At 33.6% G+C, this 18220-nt stretch overlaps 4 protein-coding genes and 1 long non-coding RNA gene across 12 annotated transcripts; 2 read left to right on the top strand and 3 right to left on the bottom strand.

The window, feature by feature from the left end:
* Nucleotides 1-339: 339 nt before the first annotated feature.
* On the bottom strand, nt 340-1361 carry LOC104741028 (MLP-like protein 31). Its single transcript, XM_010461788.3, has 2 exons — nt 955-1361; nt 340-865 (listed from the first exon to the last, which is right to left on the bottom strand). The coding sequence occupies exons 1-2, from the start codon at nt 1160-1162 to the stop codon at nt 594-596; spliced, it is 480 nt and encodes a 159-aa protein (XP_010460090.1). The 5' UTR covers nt 1163-1361; the 3' UTR covers nt 340-593.
* A 2650-nt stretch (nt 1362-4011) lies between these two features.
* On the top strand, nt 4012-6100 carry LOC104741027 (uncharacterized). 7 transcript variants are annotated; one of them, XR_015580721.1, is made up of 5 exons: nt 4012-4568; nt 4752-4830; nt 5204-5338; nt 5440-5511; nt 6057-6100. It is a non-coding gene; the product is annotated as an uncharacterized LOC104741027 (long non-coding RNA). The 7 variants fall into 7 exon arrangements; XR_760261.3 differs by having other exon boundaries at nt 4034-4568; nt 4746-4830; XR_015580722.1 differs by having other exon boundaries at nt 4185-4568; nt 4746-4830; nt 5758-6100.
* Nucleotides 6101-12742: 6642 nt separating this feature from the next.
* Nucleotides 12743-13640, bottom strand: LOC104741026 (MLP-like protein 34). The gene is made up of 2 exons (XM_010461787.3): nt 13354-13640; nt 12743-13254 (listed from the first exon to the last, which is right to left on the bottom strand). The coding sequence occupies exons 1-2, from the start codon at nt 13529-13531 to the stop codon at nt 12983-12985; spliced, it is 450 nt and encodes a 149-aa protein (XP_010460089.1). The 5' UTR covers nt 13532-13640; the 3' UTR covers nt 12743-12982.
* A 232-nt stretch (nt 13641-13872) lies between these two features.
* LOC104741025 (uncharacterized) lies at nt 13873-15798 on the top strand. 2 transcript variants are annotated; one of them, XM_010461785.3, is made up of 6 exons: nt 13873-14040; nt 14459-14721; nt 14797-14852; nt 14939-15017; nt 15093-15231; nt 15304-15798. In XM_010461785.3, the coding sequence occupies exons 2-6, from the start codon at nt 14555-14557 to the stop codon at nt 15607-15609; spliced, it is 747 nt and encodes a 248-aa protein (XP_010460087.1). In that variant the 5' UTR covers nt 13873-14040; nt 14459-14554; the 3' UTR covers nt 15610-15798. The 2 variants fall into 2 exon arrangements, with proteins under 2 accessions (XP_010460087.1, XP_087342680.1); XM_087486554.1 differs by having other exon boundaries at nt 13875-14040; nt 14454-14721.
* On the bottom strand, nt 15764-16522 carry LOC104741024 (10 kDa chaperonin, mitochondrial). The gene is made up of 3 exons (XM_010461784.3): nt 16290-16522; nt 16051-16190; nt 15764-15943 (listed from the first exon to the last, which is right to left on the bottom strand). The coding sequence occupies exons 1-3, from the start codon at nt 16392-16394 to the stop codon at nt 15895-15897; spliced, it is 294 nt and encodes a 97-aa protein (XP_010460086.1). The 5' UTR covers nt 16395-16522; the 3' UTR covers nt 15764-15894.
* Nucleotides 16523-18220: the final 1698 nt, after the last annotated feature.

Below are 18220 nucleotides of genomic sequence, written 5' to 3'. Positions count from 1 at the left end.
AGGGATAACCTAAGGATACAATCATTGTAAAAAAGACTTTTTGGACTGAATATATTTTTACAATTCATTCAAAAATATATAATAAGAAAGAAACTGCCTTGTTCTCTTCATCGACCTCTATCTTCTCTTTTATCGGCTCCATCTTTCCATATATATATAGTAAATCCAAATGTAAATAGATGGAATTCAAGAACTAGGAAAAGAATAAAACAAACCTTTTCTCAAGAATCGAAACATATTGACTGGAAAAAATTGACAGTGTAGTACTGTTGAACTTTAGAAAATATCCTTTGTAACAAATTATTTGATATGGATAAATAACGTACCGAACTTTAGGTATTTTACTTATAAAAAGTCTGACGCTTTTTTTCTTAATTTTCTTAAAACATAACATGCATATAGGTGAAACTTATATAGCCCCACATAGTACAGTTTGGAAGTAATTACAACTTCAAACGTACATAACACAAACTCTGCAATACTTGCAGACTAGATCTCTTCATAGAGAGAGAACATTATTGAGACATCTTAAAATACACCCACAAACATAGATAGATAGATAGATGTATGATTATCTGACAAGTTCTCTAGACTTAGGACAAAAGCAATTTGTCCATGTCTTTGGATGCCTTGACAATCAACGCGAGTAGTTTCTCCGGGTGAGCAACCTTCTCATCCTTCCTCTCATATTTGAAGTGACACTTAACCACACTTCCAGGTCCTCTTAGCTTTGGGGTTGCTTGGAGAGTGATCAAGAAGCTCTTGAACTCTTTCATCATATCTCCATCTATGACCCTGAACACTAACAGATTCTTCTCTTGATCCACTGCCTCGAGCCTTTCCTTCGCCACCTTTGGCTGCCCATCTGCACCCAAACGAAGGGTTAACCAGCCAAATCGTTTATGTTGTTTCAGAACTATGTGTATATATATTTAAATAAAAGATCGTGTTTACCAATAACATAGTTCCAGAAAATGACACTGCCAACTTTGCCAAACTCTCCTTCACGCAAAGTACATCCTTGGATGTTGTCAGGACTGAATTTTGCAAAATCATGTGGTCTTCCAGCGAGCAATTGGTGGTACTTCTTTGCCGAAGCTTTGATCTCCACATCTACCTCAAGTTCCCCTTCCAAAGAAGACTGACGTGTAGCTTGTGCCATTTGTATGTATACGTCGGTGTTGCTTCTCTAGGATTTAATAAGAGTGAGTGAGTCTATTTGGTATACCCGCTTTTATAGAGGAGAGGATGAGCAATTTGTAACTAGGCAAGAATATTGGAGTATTATGACTTAAAGTTATCAAAAAAAAAAAACTTATGTTCTCGTAACCATTATTTATTCCCTGAGTTTTAATTGTTTCATGATCAATACCAAAATGTCATATATTTGAATAGATACTTTAGTGGGTTTTTCAAATATAATTGAAAATTTATAGTAAGATGCCAACAGGAAAAACTTTTTGGTTGTACAATTTAAATTTATATATTAATAAGATTAAAATTAATAGTTTATTTTAAACAGTATGAATTAATATTGTAACTAGTAAACATGTACACAAACACAACTATATTTACATTTAAGCACATGATACGTCGTTTTCCGTAGGGGTTTGATGGTTCACTTTAGTAAGACTGGTTTGTGGTTTGTGGTTTGTGGTTTGTGGACTTTCTATTGGCATTTTATGTCAATCTGCCAACACCTTTAAAACCTATAAAAAAAATTTAAGTTGCACGAGTCATTCTAAGACGACAGAGTTGCGAAAATGTTGGAATATATATATATATATATATATATATATGCATGGTCCCTTACGGATGGGAAGGAATCAAACTAAATAGCTGATAACAATTTTAGAATTCATGTAGTCAGTTGTGGGAATCAATTGATATGTATCTCCACCAAAAGAATGGCGTGTTCAAGAATGTTATATAGGCTGCTAGTATATATTGACCACTTTTCCATCTACCAAAAACAAGACTAGACCCGTTCATAAAATCGATATCCCAATTCAGACAAGGTATGCTGTCTTGAGGCCGCGGGTGCATATCGAATCTGCAAATTAAATAACTCCTCCTATATATAGTCCCATTTCCATATTACAACACTACTATTTATCGATTTTGGGAACAACATGTGGTGTAATAACTCTCGGAAAACCACTGTATGAGTTGATAAGATAAGTGAAAAACAATATAAAATGACAAAAAAAATTACGTGGAAAGTTTTGCATGTATTATATATTTATAGAAAGTATTACCAAAAAAAAAAGTAAGTAAATATTATGGCGAAAATGAAAACATTTAAGAAAGAAACCCTATATATGGTCCTGGACGAAGACCACAAGGAGAATAAGAAGAACCTTAAAATTGAGGAATGAACAAAAAAAAGAGAGGAATAATGTCAAATAAATTCTAAACTGAGCATCTTATCGAAATAGAGTTGAAAGGGAATCACTTTTTTTCTTGTCAATTTTCTTTTTTGGGAAATTCGATGGAACTCAAGGTCCATGGAACTTAGTTTTAGCTTGAGGAATATAAACAATGCACATAAGTATATATGTAATATTATATAAGAAAGAATAAACTATATACAAAGGTATCCAATAAATATACTCATGTATGTAATTTTTTTTTTAAAATTTGTGTAACATTTTAGTATGAAATGGTAGGCAATATATATGCAAAAGATATATTTTTATGGGGAAATTACTTAGAATATTACTAAAAAGTAGTCTTATTATAATAATAATACGTTTGAAAACTGACTTACTAAAACAATACAGAAAAATTTGATTATTACTTATAAACCAGGATTGTTTGTTTTATTACAGTAATGCCATTTACATTTAAAGTTGTCTTTGATTTTTAAGAGAAAGTGAACACAAACACCTTGAAGGATCGATTCCTGATTTTTTTGAGATTCTCTTAAATTTGGGTTGGCAAAAAATATGAGATTGATTCTTTCTAATTTGATTCATCTTCTTCGACTAAAATCATGGCAAAAGAAAGAAAATTATCAGAGCTGGACAATTGTTTTGTGGGCTCACTGATATGCTCAAATTGTAATATCCTAATGGTACTAACAGCCTTGCAGTTGTAATACTCTATGGGTCAAATCCACAAAGACTCTAGATCACACAATAGACTTATTAATCTTTTAATTATGCTAAATCAAAATATTAATTTAAAAACAATGCAGAAACAAAATTAAAAAGTGTTGTAAACTCAGGGAATTAAAAAGCTAGGCCTAGGGAATCAGGAATTTATGAAATATTAAATCAATCAATAAATTAGGATTCAAGAAATTAAGATCAGATCTAGAACTCTAAACTCTTTTGTAAAATAAATCAGTTCTCACTGCAAATATTATCTAAATTTAAAACCAGAAAATCCAAATCTCTTTGCAAAATTCTAGGTAATAAATCAGCTATAAAAACAAGTTTAGATTGTTCACAAAATCACTAAATCAAATCTCTTTGTAGAAAGTAATTTTGCTCATCAAAATGTTTTATCAGGAAAATCAATTATATTCTCGTATCAATTTATTTTTCTAAGTATTAATTCTAGGTGATCAATCAATAATTAATATGAAGAACAACCTAAGATGAAGATCTAGAATAGATAAAGAATCTTAAAAATAACAGATATAATAAATCATAAAAAACCATATGAAAAACCTTGAACCTAACAAGAGATCTACTCAGACATGATTAATGAAACAGAAACCATGGATAAAATATATATCATTAAATTCAAAAGAGAAGAACAAAGGAGTTTAGAAAAGTTTCTCTCAACAGGGCTGAGTTTTTGTCTCTCCCAAAAAGCTCTCAAGGTCTCTCTCTCTCAAAAGGTGGTAGAAAATAAAACTTGAAAAATAACTTAGGTCTAAACAATGATCCAAAAATCTTATTTATATTCCTAAAAACGTTCACGGACTAATGATGCAAATATGGAAAACTTTGGAGCAACTTTGTAAACTTTAAAACTTGTAAGAAAACTTCTTATTCTTCTGTTGAATGATGCATCGATTGATACCATCACTTGCATCAACCGATGCAAGTCTCTGAACTTGTCTCCTAACTTCACAGCTTAGCTTCAATGCTTGAATGTGCTCTAAATCCTCCTATTTAGCTCCACTATGCTCTCATCCATACTAAATTCTATAAAAACTAAAAAGACTCTATAAAAATAAGACTTATATCATGGCAAAAAAACACTTAAAAAGCATGATATATCTCTGGAGAACAAAGTTGTAGATCTAGTTTTTATTTTGCGTGAGTTTCGTTTTCTTCTGGTTGATTGTTGCAGGAACTACCAAAATCTCAGCCTTCCATTCATTTACACTTTACTAAACCTAAAAAACCTTTTCATTCGCCACTCTCTCCCTCTCTCTTCGTCCTTCTCTTTCTTCTGAACAACGCCAAAAAATTCTCCAAAAAACCAAAATTGGAGAGAGGGTTATCGAGTTGGAGACAACTTGGCGAGTAAGTTTTATCGCTCACCATTTCCGATTTCACCGAGGAGAATCGCTCTGTCGATTAATCGCTTCACGAATATTGATTTCGTAGGTATGTATTTTTTTCCTTTTTTTTTGAATTTTCGATTTCTCTCTAGAATCAGTTGATATTGATTATATTTCCGATATCTTCTCTTTGTATCTGCATTCTGCAAGATTTGGTTTTGGAGTTTTCTTAATTCCTATATTTGGTCTGGGTTTTGCTTAAAATTTTGATATTGTTTTTAAGATTCAGCTTCATTCGGTGCATTCCGATTATTCTGTTCAATTCATGTCGACGATGGCGGGTATACAAGCAGTGCCATGTTCTCGAGGTCACTGGTTCATACCTTTTCCCTAATTTTTATGTTCTTCAACTTAATTTGTGAAACCTTTAAATATTCATTTTTTTTATTTGATCACATAAAGGTGTTAACTTCTTAAAAAATATATTTCTGGGATTCTTTTGATATTTTTTTAGTTCTTGGGTGCCAAAAAATTGAAAGTCACCGAATGGTTTTCAAGGCACAAGACACCGTACTAGAACTTGCACATGTCATTATTATTAGCTCTTCTTCTATTCATATGATTTGTTTTAGATCATTAAAATTCCGGTTTTTTGTTTTTTGGACAAAGTTAAGATCTTTCAATTAAAGGGCTTGAAGCTTTACTAATCAATATGAATATGTTTGATGGGTTTATTTTCAGATGGTGGAAAGAACGCTGTTTGCCAAGAGAAGTTTATGTTCACTTTTGCTTGAAGGGCTTAGGCCTTAGGGATCTTAAGGTTGCAGTCTGGAATAGCAATACACTCTCCACTAATGACTTTACTGGGAATACAATGTATGTCACTTTCCATATGAGTGTATCTTTTTAATGCTTAGAAATTCCTGATTTGTATTTGGAATTGAGTCTTTTGCATTCTGTTTGTTTGTTTTTGTTAGGATTTAATTGCAGAAGGTTCTTTCTCAAGGATACGGCAACTACACCTGGACTTTGCAGACTAAAACTGGGAGGTATGAACATTAGCTATACTTTGTCTTCTTTTGCACTGAGTATCATGTTTGGTAATCTATAGTTGCATGATGCACATTGATCTAAGCTGATTTTGGTGATGGACTTGCTTATTATCAATGAAGTTTTTGATGTGATTTGTACTAGATAATTTATGTATTTAATTGGAATTTTGTTGTTTAATCCTGATGTATTTTGTTTTGGGTTCTTCTCTAGTCATCATCATGATTTTAAGATGATAAACTCAGGCTCATAAATCATCATCTCTCCGGTCACGTAGTGTACTGAACAACGCAGCCGGTAGCGAAGAAATACAGGATATCGTCCCTACCTCTCTCTTTATCTCTTCTTCTCTAATTGCTTCTTTTTGTTTTGTTCACTAATAGAGATTTAAGATTTTTTTCAAATTTCTTTCATTGCTTAGGTAATAGTTAGTTCTCTGCTCTTGATTCTCTTTCAATTTTATTTACAAATCGTTTTGTTTCTCTTTGATTATAAGCTTGTGCTGGGCGATTAACAGGCTATTTGTATCGTTTCATCCCCACAGATTTACTAAAGCTCAGATAAAATTCAATCACTAAACTGGAAAAATATATGCTATTATGAAGTTCCATGTCCACTATTATGAAGATGAGTCAACACCTACTGGAACTTGCAGTGTGTTCGTGGTCTTGGTGGAGAAAGGTCAGTTTATGATCTGGAAGGTAAGCCATACAGAGAATTGAGAAGTAATAGTCGTGAACTCGCAATCAGATGGTCAGCACACTTCAACGCAAATGGGCAGTGGTCGATTTCCAGAAGAAGGCTTTAGCAAAGCAAGTTACTTCAGGAACATCCAGGTGGTTGATGAGTCAAACAACCTCAAGGCACCTAAAGGACTTGGAACATTCACTGTACAGTCTAACTGTTATGATGTTCAAACCGGAAGCATTGATGTTTAGAACCAAGTACACCACGAACTGGGCTGCTCTAGTCACTTGTGTGTCCGACCACTGGCCAGACAGGGTGGTTGGATTCATTGCTCGATACCTTTTCCAAGCTACGATTCATACTCTTCTGGAGAGAACGTAATTCTCGAAAACATGGGGAGATTCCAAAGTCAGCAGGTACTCTAATATCTTGGATCGATAAACAAGTCCGGAATCAGCTCCTCGCTATCTCTGGTCTGGGGGACAGGCGCTATGAGGAAGGTCTCCAAGTTTGGTTTGCTTCTAGACATCTAGGCTGAATTGATGATTGTACTCTTCTTTTCAGTTTTGTAATTGTTCTTAGCTAAAAAATTTCAAACGCTATTTTTTCTTTGAATTTAATATTTTATTAAAAAAAAAAAAAAGGATCATCCACATCTATCTCTACTGCCTTTCTTCCACATATGACATTTGTTTTAGTTGTTTGCTTAGCTTTGTCTGGTTATTTCCGGTTCCTCCTTTCATGGAGTGTAAATTTTTTAATTATTTAATCAATTTCAGTTTGCCCTGGAAAAAAAAATTGACTTTTTGGTTTCGTGAGCAATCAACATTGACGAAGTAATTAAGAGTGTTTTATATCTGAAAATTTGGCTCTTTGGTTTTTAACTAAACCTATGATCTTTATAAGTTGAATTTTGAGCTCTGAGATTTGTTTGGTTGTAATTAATAGAATTTTATGGTGAATGTGAGGTTTTATGTACAACTAGATCACTTAGGTACATCCCCTGGTTAAGAAATCGCTAGGCGGTAGTCGGACAGTGAGGCTGGGCCTAGCGCTTAGCAAAAAAATCGGAGATTAAACGGGGTATAATCAGGAACTAGTTTTATATATTATTTTATTTTATTTAATATAAAATAAAATATATTATGTCAAATCTATATATGTTTATCATTTAATATATATATTTATGTATAATATTATGCATTATTTAGCTTATATTCTAATCTCAAACATACAATATACAAAATGAGTTATATGGGTCAATGTAAAATTAAAAATCGTTAAAACAGGAAAATACATTGGCGTCAATTGATGATACCTCCACCACCAGCATTTAATATTACTAGATGAATATCTGTGCTATGCGCGAGCTTTATGGTTTACCGTTTTTTAAATAATTTAATTTGCTACTAATTTGTTTCTTATGTAGAGTTTATCTTTGTTTTTTTTTTAATTGTGAAAATCTTGAAACATATAATTTGACGTTGATTGTTTTAATACTTCACATAGATTTTTTCATTTTGTAATTGAATTATTAGATACATGCATGAACAACTTTGTCTTGAGAGATTTAAACATTCTATACATTTCTTGCCTAAAAAATATTTTAAATGAAAGCTTGATCTAAAGATGCATATTTGGTAACAAATAGTTTTTTTGTTGAATAAATTTTACATTCATTCAAAAAAAAAGTTAAGTATTTAGATATATTCATACTTAAGTTTCTCAATTAAATACTATGAAACACTAACATTTTATATTTATCAAGAATTGTAGATTGGCTAAACTCTTTAATACATATAATTAAGATAGACATCTTCTTTTCATGTCAGCTCTTCAATTTTTTGAATATAACTCTAGAATTTACTTTTTAATAAGAATTTTATTCAGTTTTCTTTTTGACAACTTCTAAATATTAAAATAGGAAAACCAACAGTCATGAATTTTTCAACTATCTTCTTCTTCTTCTCTGTATTTTTCTAAACCAATATTCTACAGTTTTATTCAAATATCTTCCATTTGATAGTGAACAAAACTTCAATCTTCTTTATATATAAAAATTTATTTATTTAGGGACAAACTTTCATAAATTTCTTTACATTATTAACCAATATCTCTATTACTACTGCAACTTTTCAAACTATTGACAAATTTGTAACGCTTATACCATATGTCAATACATTCATGGTTTACGCCAAGAGGAAGAAGTAGTGTTTTGATTCACTCCCGATGTCCTTTTGTCTTTTGGTGATGCATCTATTTTTTTGGGACATGATCTAAGTCTCTCTAAATTTCTTATGTAAGTATTGAAACTGTTTGTGATATAAAAAAAAAAGACATAAAAGATGTTTCATATTTCTTTAAGTTTAGCTCTGTTTGCTTTTAATGAGAATAGATAGGTGGCACTATCTCCACTGCTGATGTGTCACTCAAATGGAGAGAGTTGGCCATCTTTCATAATATAGATTCAACATTTATATATTTGTAATTTATTACTATGATTATCCACGTGCAAGTGGTGAAATCATGAAAGTCTCTATTCTTACAAAACCACAAGTCCCACATCGACAAAGGAAGAAGCAAGCATCCAAATTGTAACCTATAAATAACCCTGCTAGTTCATTGTGTCATTGTATGGGTTTCTACAGTTTTAGGCTGATCACAGGTCAATTAAACTTATTGTGCACTCAACCACGATCCAGTGGTGTCGTTGTAACACTTTAGGGTCAGATCCACAGAGACCAAAAAATGCACTATGAAATTATATAGACCGAATATAGCTAAGGCAAGAAGAAAGATTGTGTTTCAAGTAATTATCAAAACAGGAAAAATAAAAGAGTGTTTAAATTCAAGGAAAAGTATTGGGCGTTGGGAGTCTATTAGGAGTTATGATCACTAATTCAGATGATAGGTTGGGAAAGCATTAGATACCGTTCTTGAACTCAAATCTCGAATGTAAAACTAACCTACTGTCGCAGCGTTAGTTATCTATGCAAGGAATTGATTAAATTATAAATCGTCGTTTGAATCTAGCAATCCTAGCAAGCAATAAGTTCAAGTTTGATTTTTGTTCACAAGGTGCCTTAACTTCCGCTTTCGTTGGCTAAGGATCACCTTGCTCACCTAAGTTCTTTTCAAGCAATTCAACAACACTTTTGATGTCTAGATGAATTAAACCTACAATCATAAACTAGGTAGCTAATCTAGTTTAATCATTAAGCACAACTATAGATGAAGAACACAAAAGATCAATCCCAAATCTAACAACCTAAGTTTAGAGAATCATAAAACCCCTTTTGAAACCCGAAACCCAATAGTAAAACTACTCAGACATGGAGATAAAAGAACAACAAATCAAAGATGAAGAAAACATAATTGAATTGCAAAGAGAAATAAGAAATAGGGTTTAGAAATCTTCTCCAAACTGTCAAGAAGGATTAGAGATCTTCTCCCCCAGCTCTCAATACAAAATAGTCTCAGAAAACAAAGCTTATGTCTCTGGAGGCCGAGCCTCTAACTTAAATATCAAAATAAAACCCTAAAAGTAGGTTAAAAACGAAAAAAGAAAACTTGAGTCGGGTACGGGACTGGTCGATCCCGAATGCGGATCAGCCGATCCTGGATGCCTTTCTCTGTTTGCTCCATCTGCTTGCTAGTCCGATCAGTCTTCACCAAATTGGCTTCAGATGCTTCTTTTAATCCCCAAAACACTAAGTTTCCTTCCAAAGTAGCCTAGAACCTGTATAGACTCACAAAAGACTAAAAAGACTCTAAAAGCACACTTTCACTCAATAAAAGACACAAAACAAATATAAAAACTATGGCTAAAACCTATAAAATACAGACACATTATGGGTTAATCCATTTGAGGCCCAATTTACGTTAAAAGTCAAAGATTTTCAACGATTAACATATCAATCGGTTTTAAAATCGGATTGACGATTAACAAGTCCGAATTGACTGCGGCGGAAAGCTGCCGATCACCGATTATACGGGTGCCTAGGCGGCTAGGTGGCCGATTTTTAAAACAGGGGGTACAACTGAGAAAATTTGAGTATAACTTGAACTACTTGGTGCAACTGTACTAGAGCTATTAAAATAAGTTTAAATATGGATCATGTGAAAACGAATAAAAAATAGATTTTTGGCGGCGGGATATTCATTTAAATCCATCACACGTGTGGTAAAATGAACCAAAGACAACAGGATATTAGTAAAAAATTATTTGGTATACACATAATTATACATAGTTATCATGTTGTACTCTCATATTCATAGTTGAACTTTTGCATTTTTTCATATTTCCAGTTGGACTATAATATAAATTATTAATTAGCAGTTGGCCACAAGATTTATCACTATTAATTAGCATATACAAGGTTTTCATAACACAATGTTCATAAAAACTTGGGTTTCACCTATTTTGCTTCATTTGAGGTGATCACTTACTAAGTCTTCCTTATACTATAAAGAGTGTTTTATGTGAAAACGATAGTATATATTAGAAAATAATAAATTCTTGTATTGTTGATTAAACATGGTTCTTTAATAGTTCAATTTGTAAAGAAATTCTTATAAACCTTAGTTATCATTTTCATATTTTAAATAGAAATGTAAATCTAAATATATATTTAGTTGTACCTAGTTGAACTGAGTAATACAATTCGACAAATACTATTTATGTTATCTAAATACTACCCTCTATAGTTAAAATGTAATTTTGTGTGGTTATTATTCATTACCTCTCGGAAATGTAATAAATAAATAAAAAATTAAGAATTACATAGGTTGTTCTAGTAACATGTCTTACTGTTCTAGTAACATCTCTTACTTGTTCTAGTAACATCTCTTACTTGTTCCATTTCCAGTGAACAACAACGATAATATTACCTAGGGTTGCAGGAGAAGATATGTTGAAGATGACTACAAAATTACAATAATATCTTTCATGAAAACGGATTTATGAACGTACACTAAGCAAAAGAATGTTATGTACGTACTAATCTCAAGAACGTTATGTACGTACACCAAACTGCAACATAGATTAAATAAAAGAACGTTATGTACGTACACCCAAACTGCAACATGCATAGCTTATATTTTTGACACTCTATAACTATGTTCAACGGTGGGTTTGACACTTCTATAATTATGCTCAACGGTGGGTTTATTTGTAACTGTGATAATATGGTGAGAGAATGTGATATTGCACCTTTTAGTTATACATATCTTTATGTGTGATTGTTTCACTTATCTCCCTAATTAGTCTCAAACAAGATTGAATGACATAGTTTGCTTTATGATGATTGCTATCATGTTTCTCACATAAGTACTTGTTTTGAATGTTACATTAAAATAACTTGTGTACGTACATGTTTTGAATGTTTTGTTTGTAAATAATTTGTGTGTTCATATGTACGTACACGTTTATAACTTGCGTACGTATGCGTTTATATGTACGTACACGTTCGATTTTAGGTTTAATGAACCCGAAATTACCAGAATATCATCGTCTTCTACCTCTAACATACGACTGAAAACCCTAATTTCCCCTGCCTTACTTTATTTTTTCACGACTTATGTCTATTTTTTTTGTTTCACTTGTGGGGTTTTTACTCAACTATTATAGATTTTCATCTCAACATCTGATTTCTAACTTAAAAACCTATAAAAAGTGAGTTATATTGTTTGTCTGATTTCTTGGTCGATTATACTCAAATCATGTTGAGAAAGAACAAAGAAAATAACATATGTTTTCCAATAGTCACCAAAAAAAAAAAAAAAACTAAGTCTATCATGTCTAGTATACCATATACTAACTCTAACAAAATATGAGGTATTCTAGTCAGATTTAAATCTATCACAATAACCAACAATATCTCTACCATGTTTTATAAGTCTACCGTTACATTTTTATAAATTTGTCAGATAAATCTATTAACTATATAGCATACCAAAATAATCTATTAACAGCTTAAGTCTGTCAATTATATTTATTGCAACGGTTAATAAGTCTATCAAAAATATCTTCGCTACCAAAAAAATCTATCTAAAAACTCGCTCAATTAATAAGTCTATCATCAAACACAATTAATCTACCTAGTTAATCTACCGAGAACATAAATCTACCTAATTAATCTACTTTTCACATAAGTGTACCATCACTACAACTAAATCTTCCATTTTAATCTACCTTACACCTACAGTCTACCAGCTTAATATACCAACTTTCTTTACCATTCTTATGTACCCGATTTGTATACCATCAAACCAACGATAGACTTTCTCCCACTTCCCAATGTTTTTTTTTTCTTAATGACATTTTCTGTAATTGCATTTTTTCCTAACAGTAGTTTTAGGGGTACAAATGGTATATAAGTTATTATAGTAATTATCAACCTTTTTGTACTACTCTAGTAATAAGGAAATAATTTAGTAATATTATAGTAACTCTCCAATTTTTATGAGTACAACATTTTATATCAGTTAATGCAAAATGTTTTATGTTATCATATCTATGGAAACCATTTCTCGCCGTTGTAATTTGCAAGCTTGTGTTGTGGATGTATATTAAAACAACGGATGTAGCTTTATAGGACAAAATAATAACTACAAAAACAAAAACAAAAAAAGGTACAATTTTGAAGAACTGTGAGGAAGTCTCACGATTGACCAAAACAGGGGAACTATATAAACTCTTGTTGTGCATTTTATCTTATTTTTGCTTAATAAGATTTGGTTTAACTTAACAAGGCAGTCAACTCGGAGACACTGATGATATGTTCACGATTCAGACAACAACCTCGTCTCGAGGTCGCGCGTGTATTCTGCAACGAACGCAGTGTATCTGGTAGGAGGAGGAACGTCTTCGTTTAGCTTCTCGTACTCCCATGTCCACTTGGCAATACAAACTCGATCATCTTTAGGAACAACGTCAAGTCTTATCCTATAGCTCTTGTATTGCTTCAACACGTCTCCTTCAAGAGCTAAGAAAGAAACTGACTTGTTCTCTTCATCTACCTCTATCTTCTCTTTTATCTGCTCCATCTTACCATCTATAATAATATATTCCAAATGTAAAAATCAATGGAATGAATTCAAGAACTAGGAAAAGAAAGAATCCGAAAAAGTCAATGAGTTTTAATATTACACACCTACGATGAAGTTCCAGATCTGAATAGAGGAGTTGGAAGTGGTATCGTCACGAAGAACAGAAACTGCCTCTGTCTTGTCCGTGAAATTTCCTTCTTTCTTTTTGAAAGTTTTGAAGAATCCATCGGCCGTCATGTTCACTTGGATCTCCAGTTCGAGAGTCTCAACACCCGCCGCCATGACTCGACGATTCTTTGATCAATCAGATCTGCCAGGCTGGGGTTATGACTTATATGACTTATCTTTACCATAACGTACTAAAATAAAATAACCAAGGAAAAAGAAAGGTGGCTTCTTCGTCTTCTTCTTAGTTCTTTTACGTGCATTAGTTTTCTTGATATTCAAGACACGTGGTCTTGGACTTTTGACGGAAACAATACATTATACGTTGGGCTTGACCCATATTTGGCCCATATTTTTAAAGCATGCATGACGCGAGTTAGCCTCGGATCAAACCGGTATCTGACCCGGGAAAACCGGGCCAGGTAAGTGTAACTAGAATAATTGTTGATGATGAGAATATGCCTTGGGAGTAAGAGAAGTTGAGGCAGAAGATTCGTGAGTCATTCGCATCTCTCTTACTCTGATTCTCTCTGCTGCTTCAACTCGCTTCCTTCTCTCCCTCTCTCTCTTTATAACATTTACTACTTCCAACAATTCTTCTCGAGTTTTTACGACCATTCCCCCAGGTTCGATCTCTCTCTCCCTCTATCTCTCTTTACTATGTAATCATTTCCTGTAATAACTATGTTAACGTTATATGCTTCGTGTTTTGGGTTATAATATGTATTCATTAATTCATGTTGCTTAGCTTCTTCTTAGCTTTGCCGTTGACTTTGTTCAAAACGTTATATGCTTCGTGGGTTTATTATAATATGTATTCATCAGTCTCAATCAATCTTGGATCGTTTTGTTTCTGCATTTTCTGAAATTGAACCCAGAGTATGGAAAAGAAAACGTAGATACAACAATTCTGGTCATTGAGTATTGAGCAATACAAAAGTTTTATGTATTGACTTATAAACAATTTCTCTCTGGCGAAACATGGATAACCAATTATCAAGGGTAAGTTTATAAATATTTTTTTTTGTTTTGTAATCAGAACAGAACAAGCAAGGCGAGCAAGTAGTTTGCTCTGCTGGCGTATAGAGATTTTGATTACAAACCAGACTACTTCCTCAAGGGCGACGTTAGGAAGCTTCCATGAGCCTGCAAAATGTATCAAAGTCAAGCAATGCCCTTGAGGGTATCCATGGGGTTCATGTCGTGTCTCATTCTCCCTTCTCATTTGAGAAGACAACTCAAGTTGGTGACTTTCAGACCAACACCAAATCCTCTGTAATGGATTCAAATCAGAGACTGTCCATTGAGTATGTTACTTGAACATATTTGGCTGTGACATATTCTCAGGTTCCCCAGTAACTGACTTTGTTTCCCTTTTACAGACGTTTTTGGCAACAAAGACCTCCATGCTTAAGGCCAATCTGTTGCAGCATTCGCGGTATGAATCCTTTTGCCTTGTTTTGGGTTTTGTATCCTCTCTAATTTTTTAACGGTCTATTATTATGCAAACAAAACATATGACAGGTGACCAGAGTGTCTTGGAAACAGCTGCTAATGTGGCTACTTCACTTCCTTTCATATTCCTCGGAATGCAGGCACCAAGGTAAACTTTGCCAAAATCTATTTAGGTAGAGTTTCTCTTACAAGACTAGGAAGCTTAAAGAACTATGCAATGCAGGAAGAATTTGAACACAAAGGTTTACGCAAACTCCCTAATTGGAGTTGGAATAGCATCGAGTTTGTACCATGCCTCTAGAGGGAAGTTGAGGAAGTATCTGAGATGGGTAGATTACACAATGATAGCCACAACAACAATAGTAAGTTCCAGTCATTGTAAACCTAACTCTAAATTCTTCTTCACCCAATTGATTCGATTGTGGTTTGTACAGTGTCTCTCAAGGGCTCTAAGGAATGAGAATCCAAAGTTTCTAATGGCTGCATCAGCGTTAGTTCTACCATTTCAGCCTCTCATGGTCTCTGCAGTTCACACCGGAATGATGGAGGTCGCATTTGCTAAAAGAAGCTTAAAGGATCCAGACCTCAAAACAGCTCATAACGTACACAAGATGTCATCATTGCTAGGAGGTGCTCTGTTCATAGCAGATGATTTCTTCCCCGAGACACCTTTCCTTCACGCTGGTTGGCACCTCGCTGCAGCCATTGGCGTTGGAACATGCGATAAGCTACTTGAGTAGATCAAGAATTCCAAAACCGCTGTGGAAGTTCTCTATTCTTGGAACAGAAAAACCAATGGTTTCTCTGTTTCTCCTAATCAGCCGACATAACTAAGAAGCATTATTGGAATTAGATCATCTTCATTTCGTTAAGAAAGCAAAAACATTTCAGACATTCTCAATCATAATAGATTATTGGAATTATAAGAACTTGTTGCCAACAGTAGTAAAGAACAATCACAGACTCATAACAATGGCAGATAACAAAATGAAAGAGCAATAACCAAACTCTATCTCTTCAACACGTCAATCGTGAAGCGTTGCCATGATATCTTCATCCCTATACAATAGGAACCTGCAGGGAAGAGACAGATGAAATGAATCAAAATTGTATAAAAAAAAAAAAAAAAAACGAGAAACTTTATTCTCAGAGGAATTCAATCGAACAGATTAAGAGCATACTCTTTCTCTCCAAGCTTAACTTGAGTACCACCAAACTCAGGCAATAGGACATTGTCTCCTTCCTTAACCGAAACAGGAATCAGATTCCCAGTTCTGTCTCTAGCTCCAGGACCAACTGCTATCACCTTCCCCGAATTCAACTGCGTTTAATGATCCAATCCAGAACAAAATTATTATGGTTCGCCCAATCGAAAGAAACAGAGTAAAAGAGATGAAGAGCTTTCAAGAAACTCGTTTACCTGAGCTGATTTCTCCGGTAAGAGAATGCCGGAGACAGTCTTCGACGGTGGAAGAATCTTCTCCACCAATACACGGTTAAGTGTCGGGATCAAACGCTTCGCCATTTCTCTCTGATTCGACGACGGAGGTTGGATGGATCAAAATGCTCTGCTCGAGTTCCGCTAGATGTAGCTGGTAAAAGAATATTCTAGGGTTTAAGAAGAGATGTTTTTTTAATGATTACTTGGGCTTTACGTAGCCTAGGCCCATTAAGTATTTTAAAAAAAAAATTATGACGATTAGAGCAAAATCTCCCTTCTGATTTTTGAAAAGTATGGATTAATTTTACATTTTTCATTAATTAAAGTCGAGAGTTTGTTCAATTAGTGGTAACCTATATTATAATTTGTGTAAACTAAATCGCTCGATAAACGTGTTATTTCATAAAATCACATCATTTTGTTTAAAGTATATGGACAATAATTTTTTGTCAATCAAACGAAAATACTCTTTTCTACTTATGTTTTTCTTTTTTTTTTTTGTCTCCATAAGAGTATCATGAGTTCTGCGTTTGGGTTTTACAATGAAAAATGGATACTTCAAAATTAATATACTCAAGGTTGTGGGTTCGTTTCAAAAAGTAGACGTTAAAATACAAAATATAAAGAGTTTTCTAAGAGTTCTAAGAGTTATAGCACATTCAAAACTCAAGCTTTCTCAATGTATCACATTAGGAAACTTCTTTTTCAATGTACCACACCTGCATATTAAAATGACTATTGTATTCTCGATCTTTTTTTACATTGCAGAACAATAGAAAAGTGTTTATTTGTTTTTTTATTAATAAACCATATTCTTCTCTCGGGTTTTTTCATCTTCTGCTTCATCTACCACTTCTCCGTTATCTTTTTCCTTTAACCAATTTTCAAACCCTAGCTCCACCGGATTTGGTTTCGGATCCACCGCATCATCAACCCCTGCTTCCTCCACACCCCCATCCTTTGGATTCAAAGCTTCCTCAACCCTTCGTTTGGATTCGGTTCCTCTGCTTCGTCTACTCTTTCGTTCGGATTCGGATCCTATGATTTGGATCCTCTGCTCCGTTCGGAGCTCTGTCATCCTCCTCCACATCTCCGTCTTCATCTCTTTTCGGAGCTCTTCTTACCACCGCCATCGCCAGAGCTCTTTCGTCAGAGCTCTTTCGCCGGACCAACCGGAACCGTCAGATCGCCTCCTCATATATATCTCTTGGCCCTTGCCTTTAGTTCTGTCACTGGTCTTACTTTCACTACCGGATCTGACCATTCGTCGTTGGCATAGTCTTCCTCTTCTCCTTGAAAGACCGATGGACCAATTAAACACACCAGGTTGTCCACTATTAATCTTATCAAGGATAAGTTATTTTACGAAGAAAATATTTTATTTACTCGATAGACAAGTTTTACACTTGTCCACAATGTCCACTTGTCCTCTATTAAATTTGTCATGCACTAGATGATTCACAAAAATTCTAGTAAACAACATTTTTATTAATTCGATGGACCAGTTTTAAACTCGCACAAAGGAGAGACAACTAGTCCTTTATTTATTTATGTTCTAGACAAGTAATTTAAGCTAATGGACAAGTTTGTACTCCTCAACTTGTCTACGGACACTCACAAAACTAAATTTTGTCCACCGTCTTATGCTATTCCACCAAATCTCATAGACAATAATTATTTATTCTTTGGTCAACAGAAAAAACAACAAAATAACTTTTCAGATAAATATCTCCATTTCTGATCTTTTTTTATTTGTTTTGTGTTTTTAATTTAAATTTAAAATATCTCTATAATTAATGTTATTCTGGGTCCCACATCACATCAAAAATCAGAGAGTTTTGTTTTCTCTGTAGGGACAATTTCGTCTTTCTATTATCTGACAAAAGTTAATTTTTGGTAGTTTTGAAAAG

This window comes from Camelina sativa, chromosome 14 (genome assembly GCF_030686135.1).
Source record: "Camelina sativa cultivar CO46 ecotype springtype chromosome 14, ASM3068613v1".
NCBI lineage: Eukaryota > Viridiplantae > Streptophyta > Magnoliopsida > Brassicales > Brassicaceae > Camelina > Camelina sativa.
The sequence above is the reverse complement of the archived record's forward strand: the minus strand, read 5'-3'. Positions and strand labels throughout refer to the sequence as shown.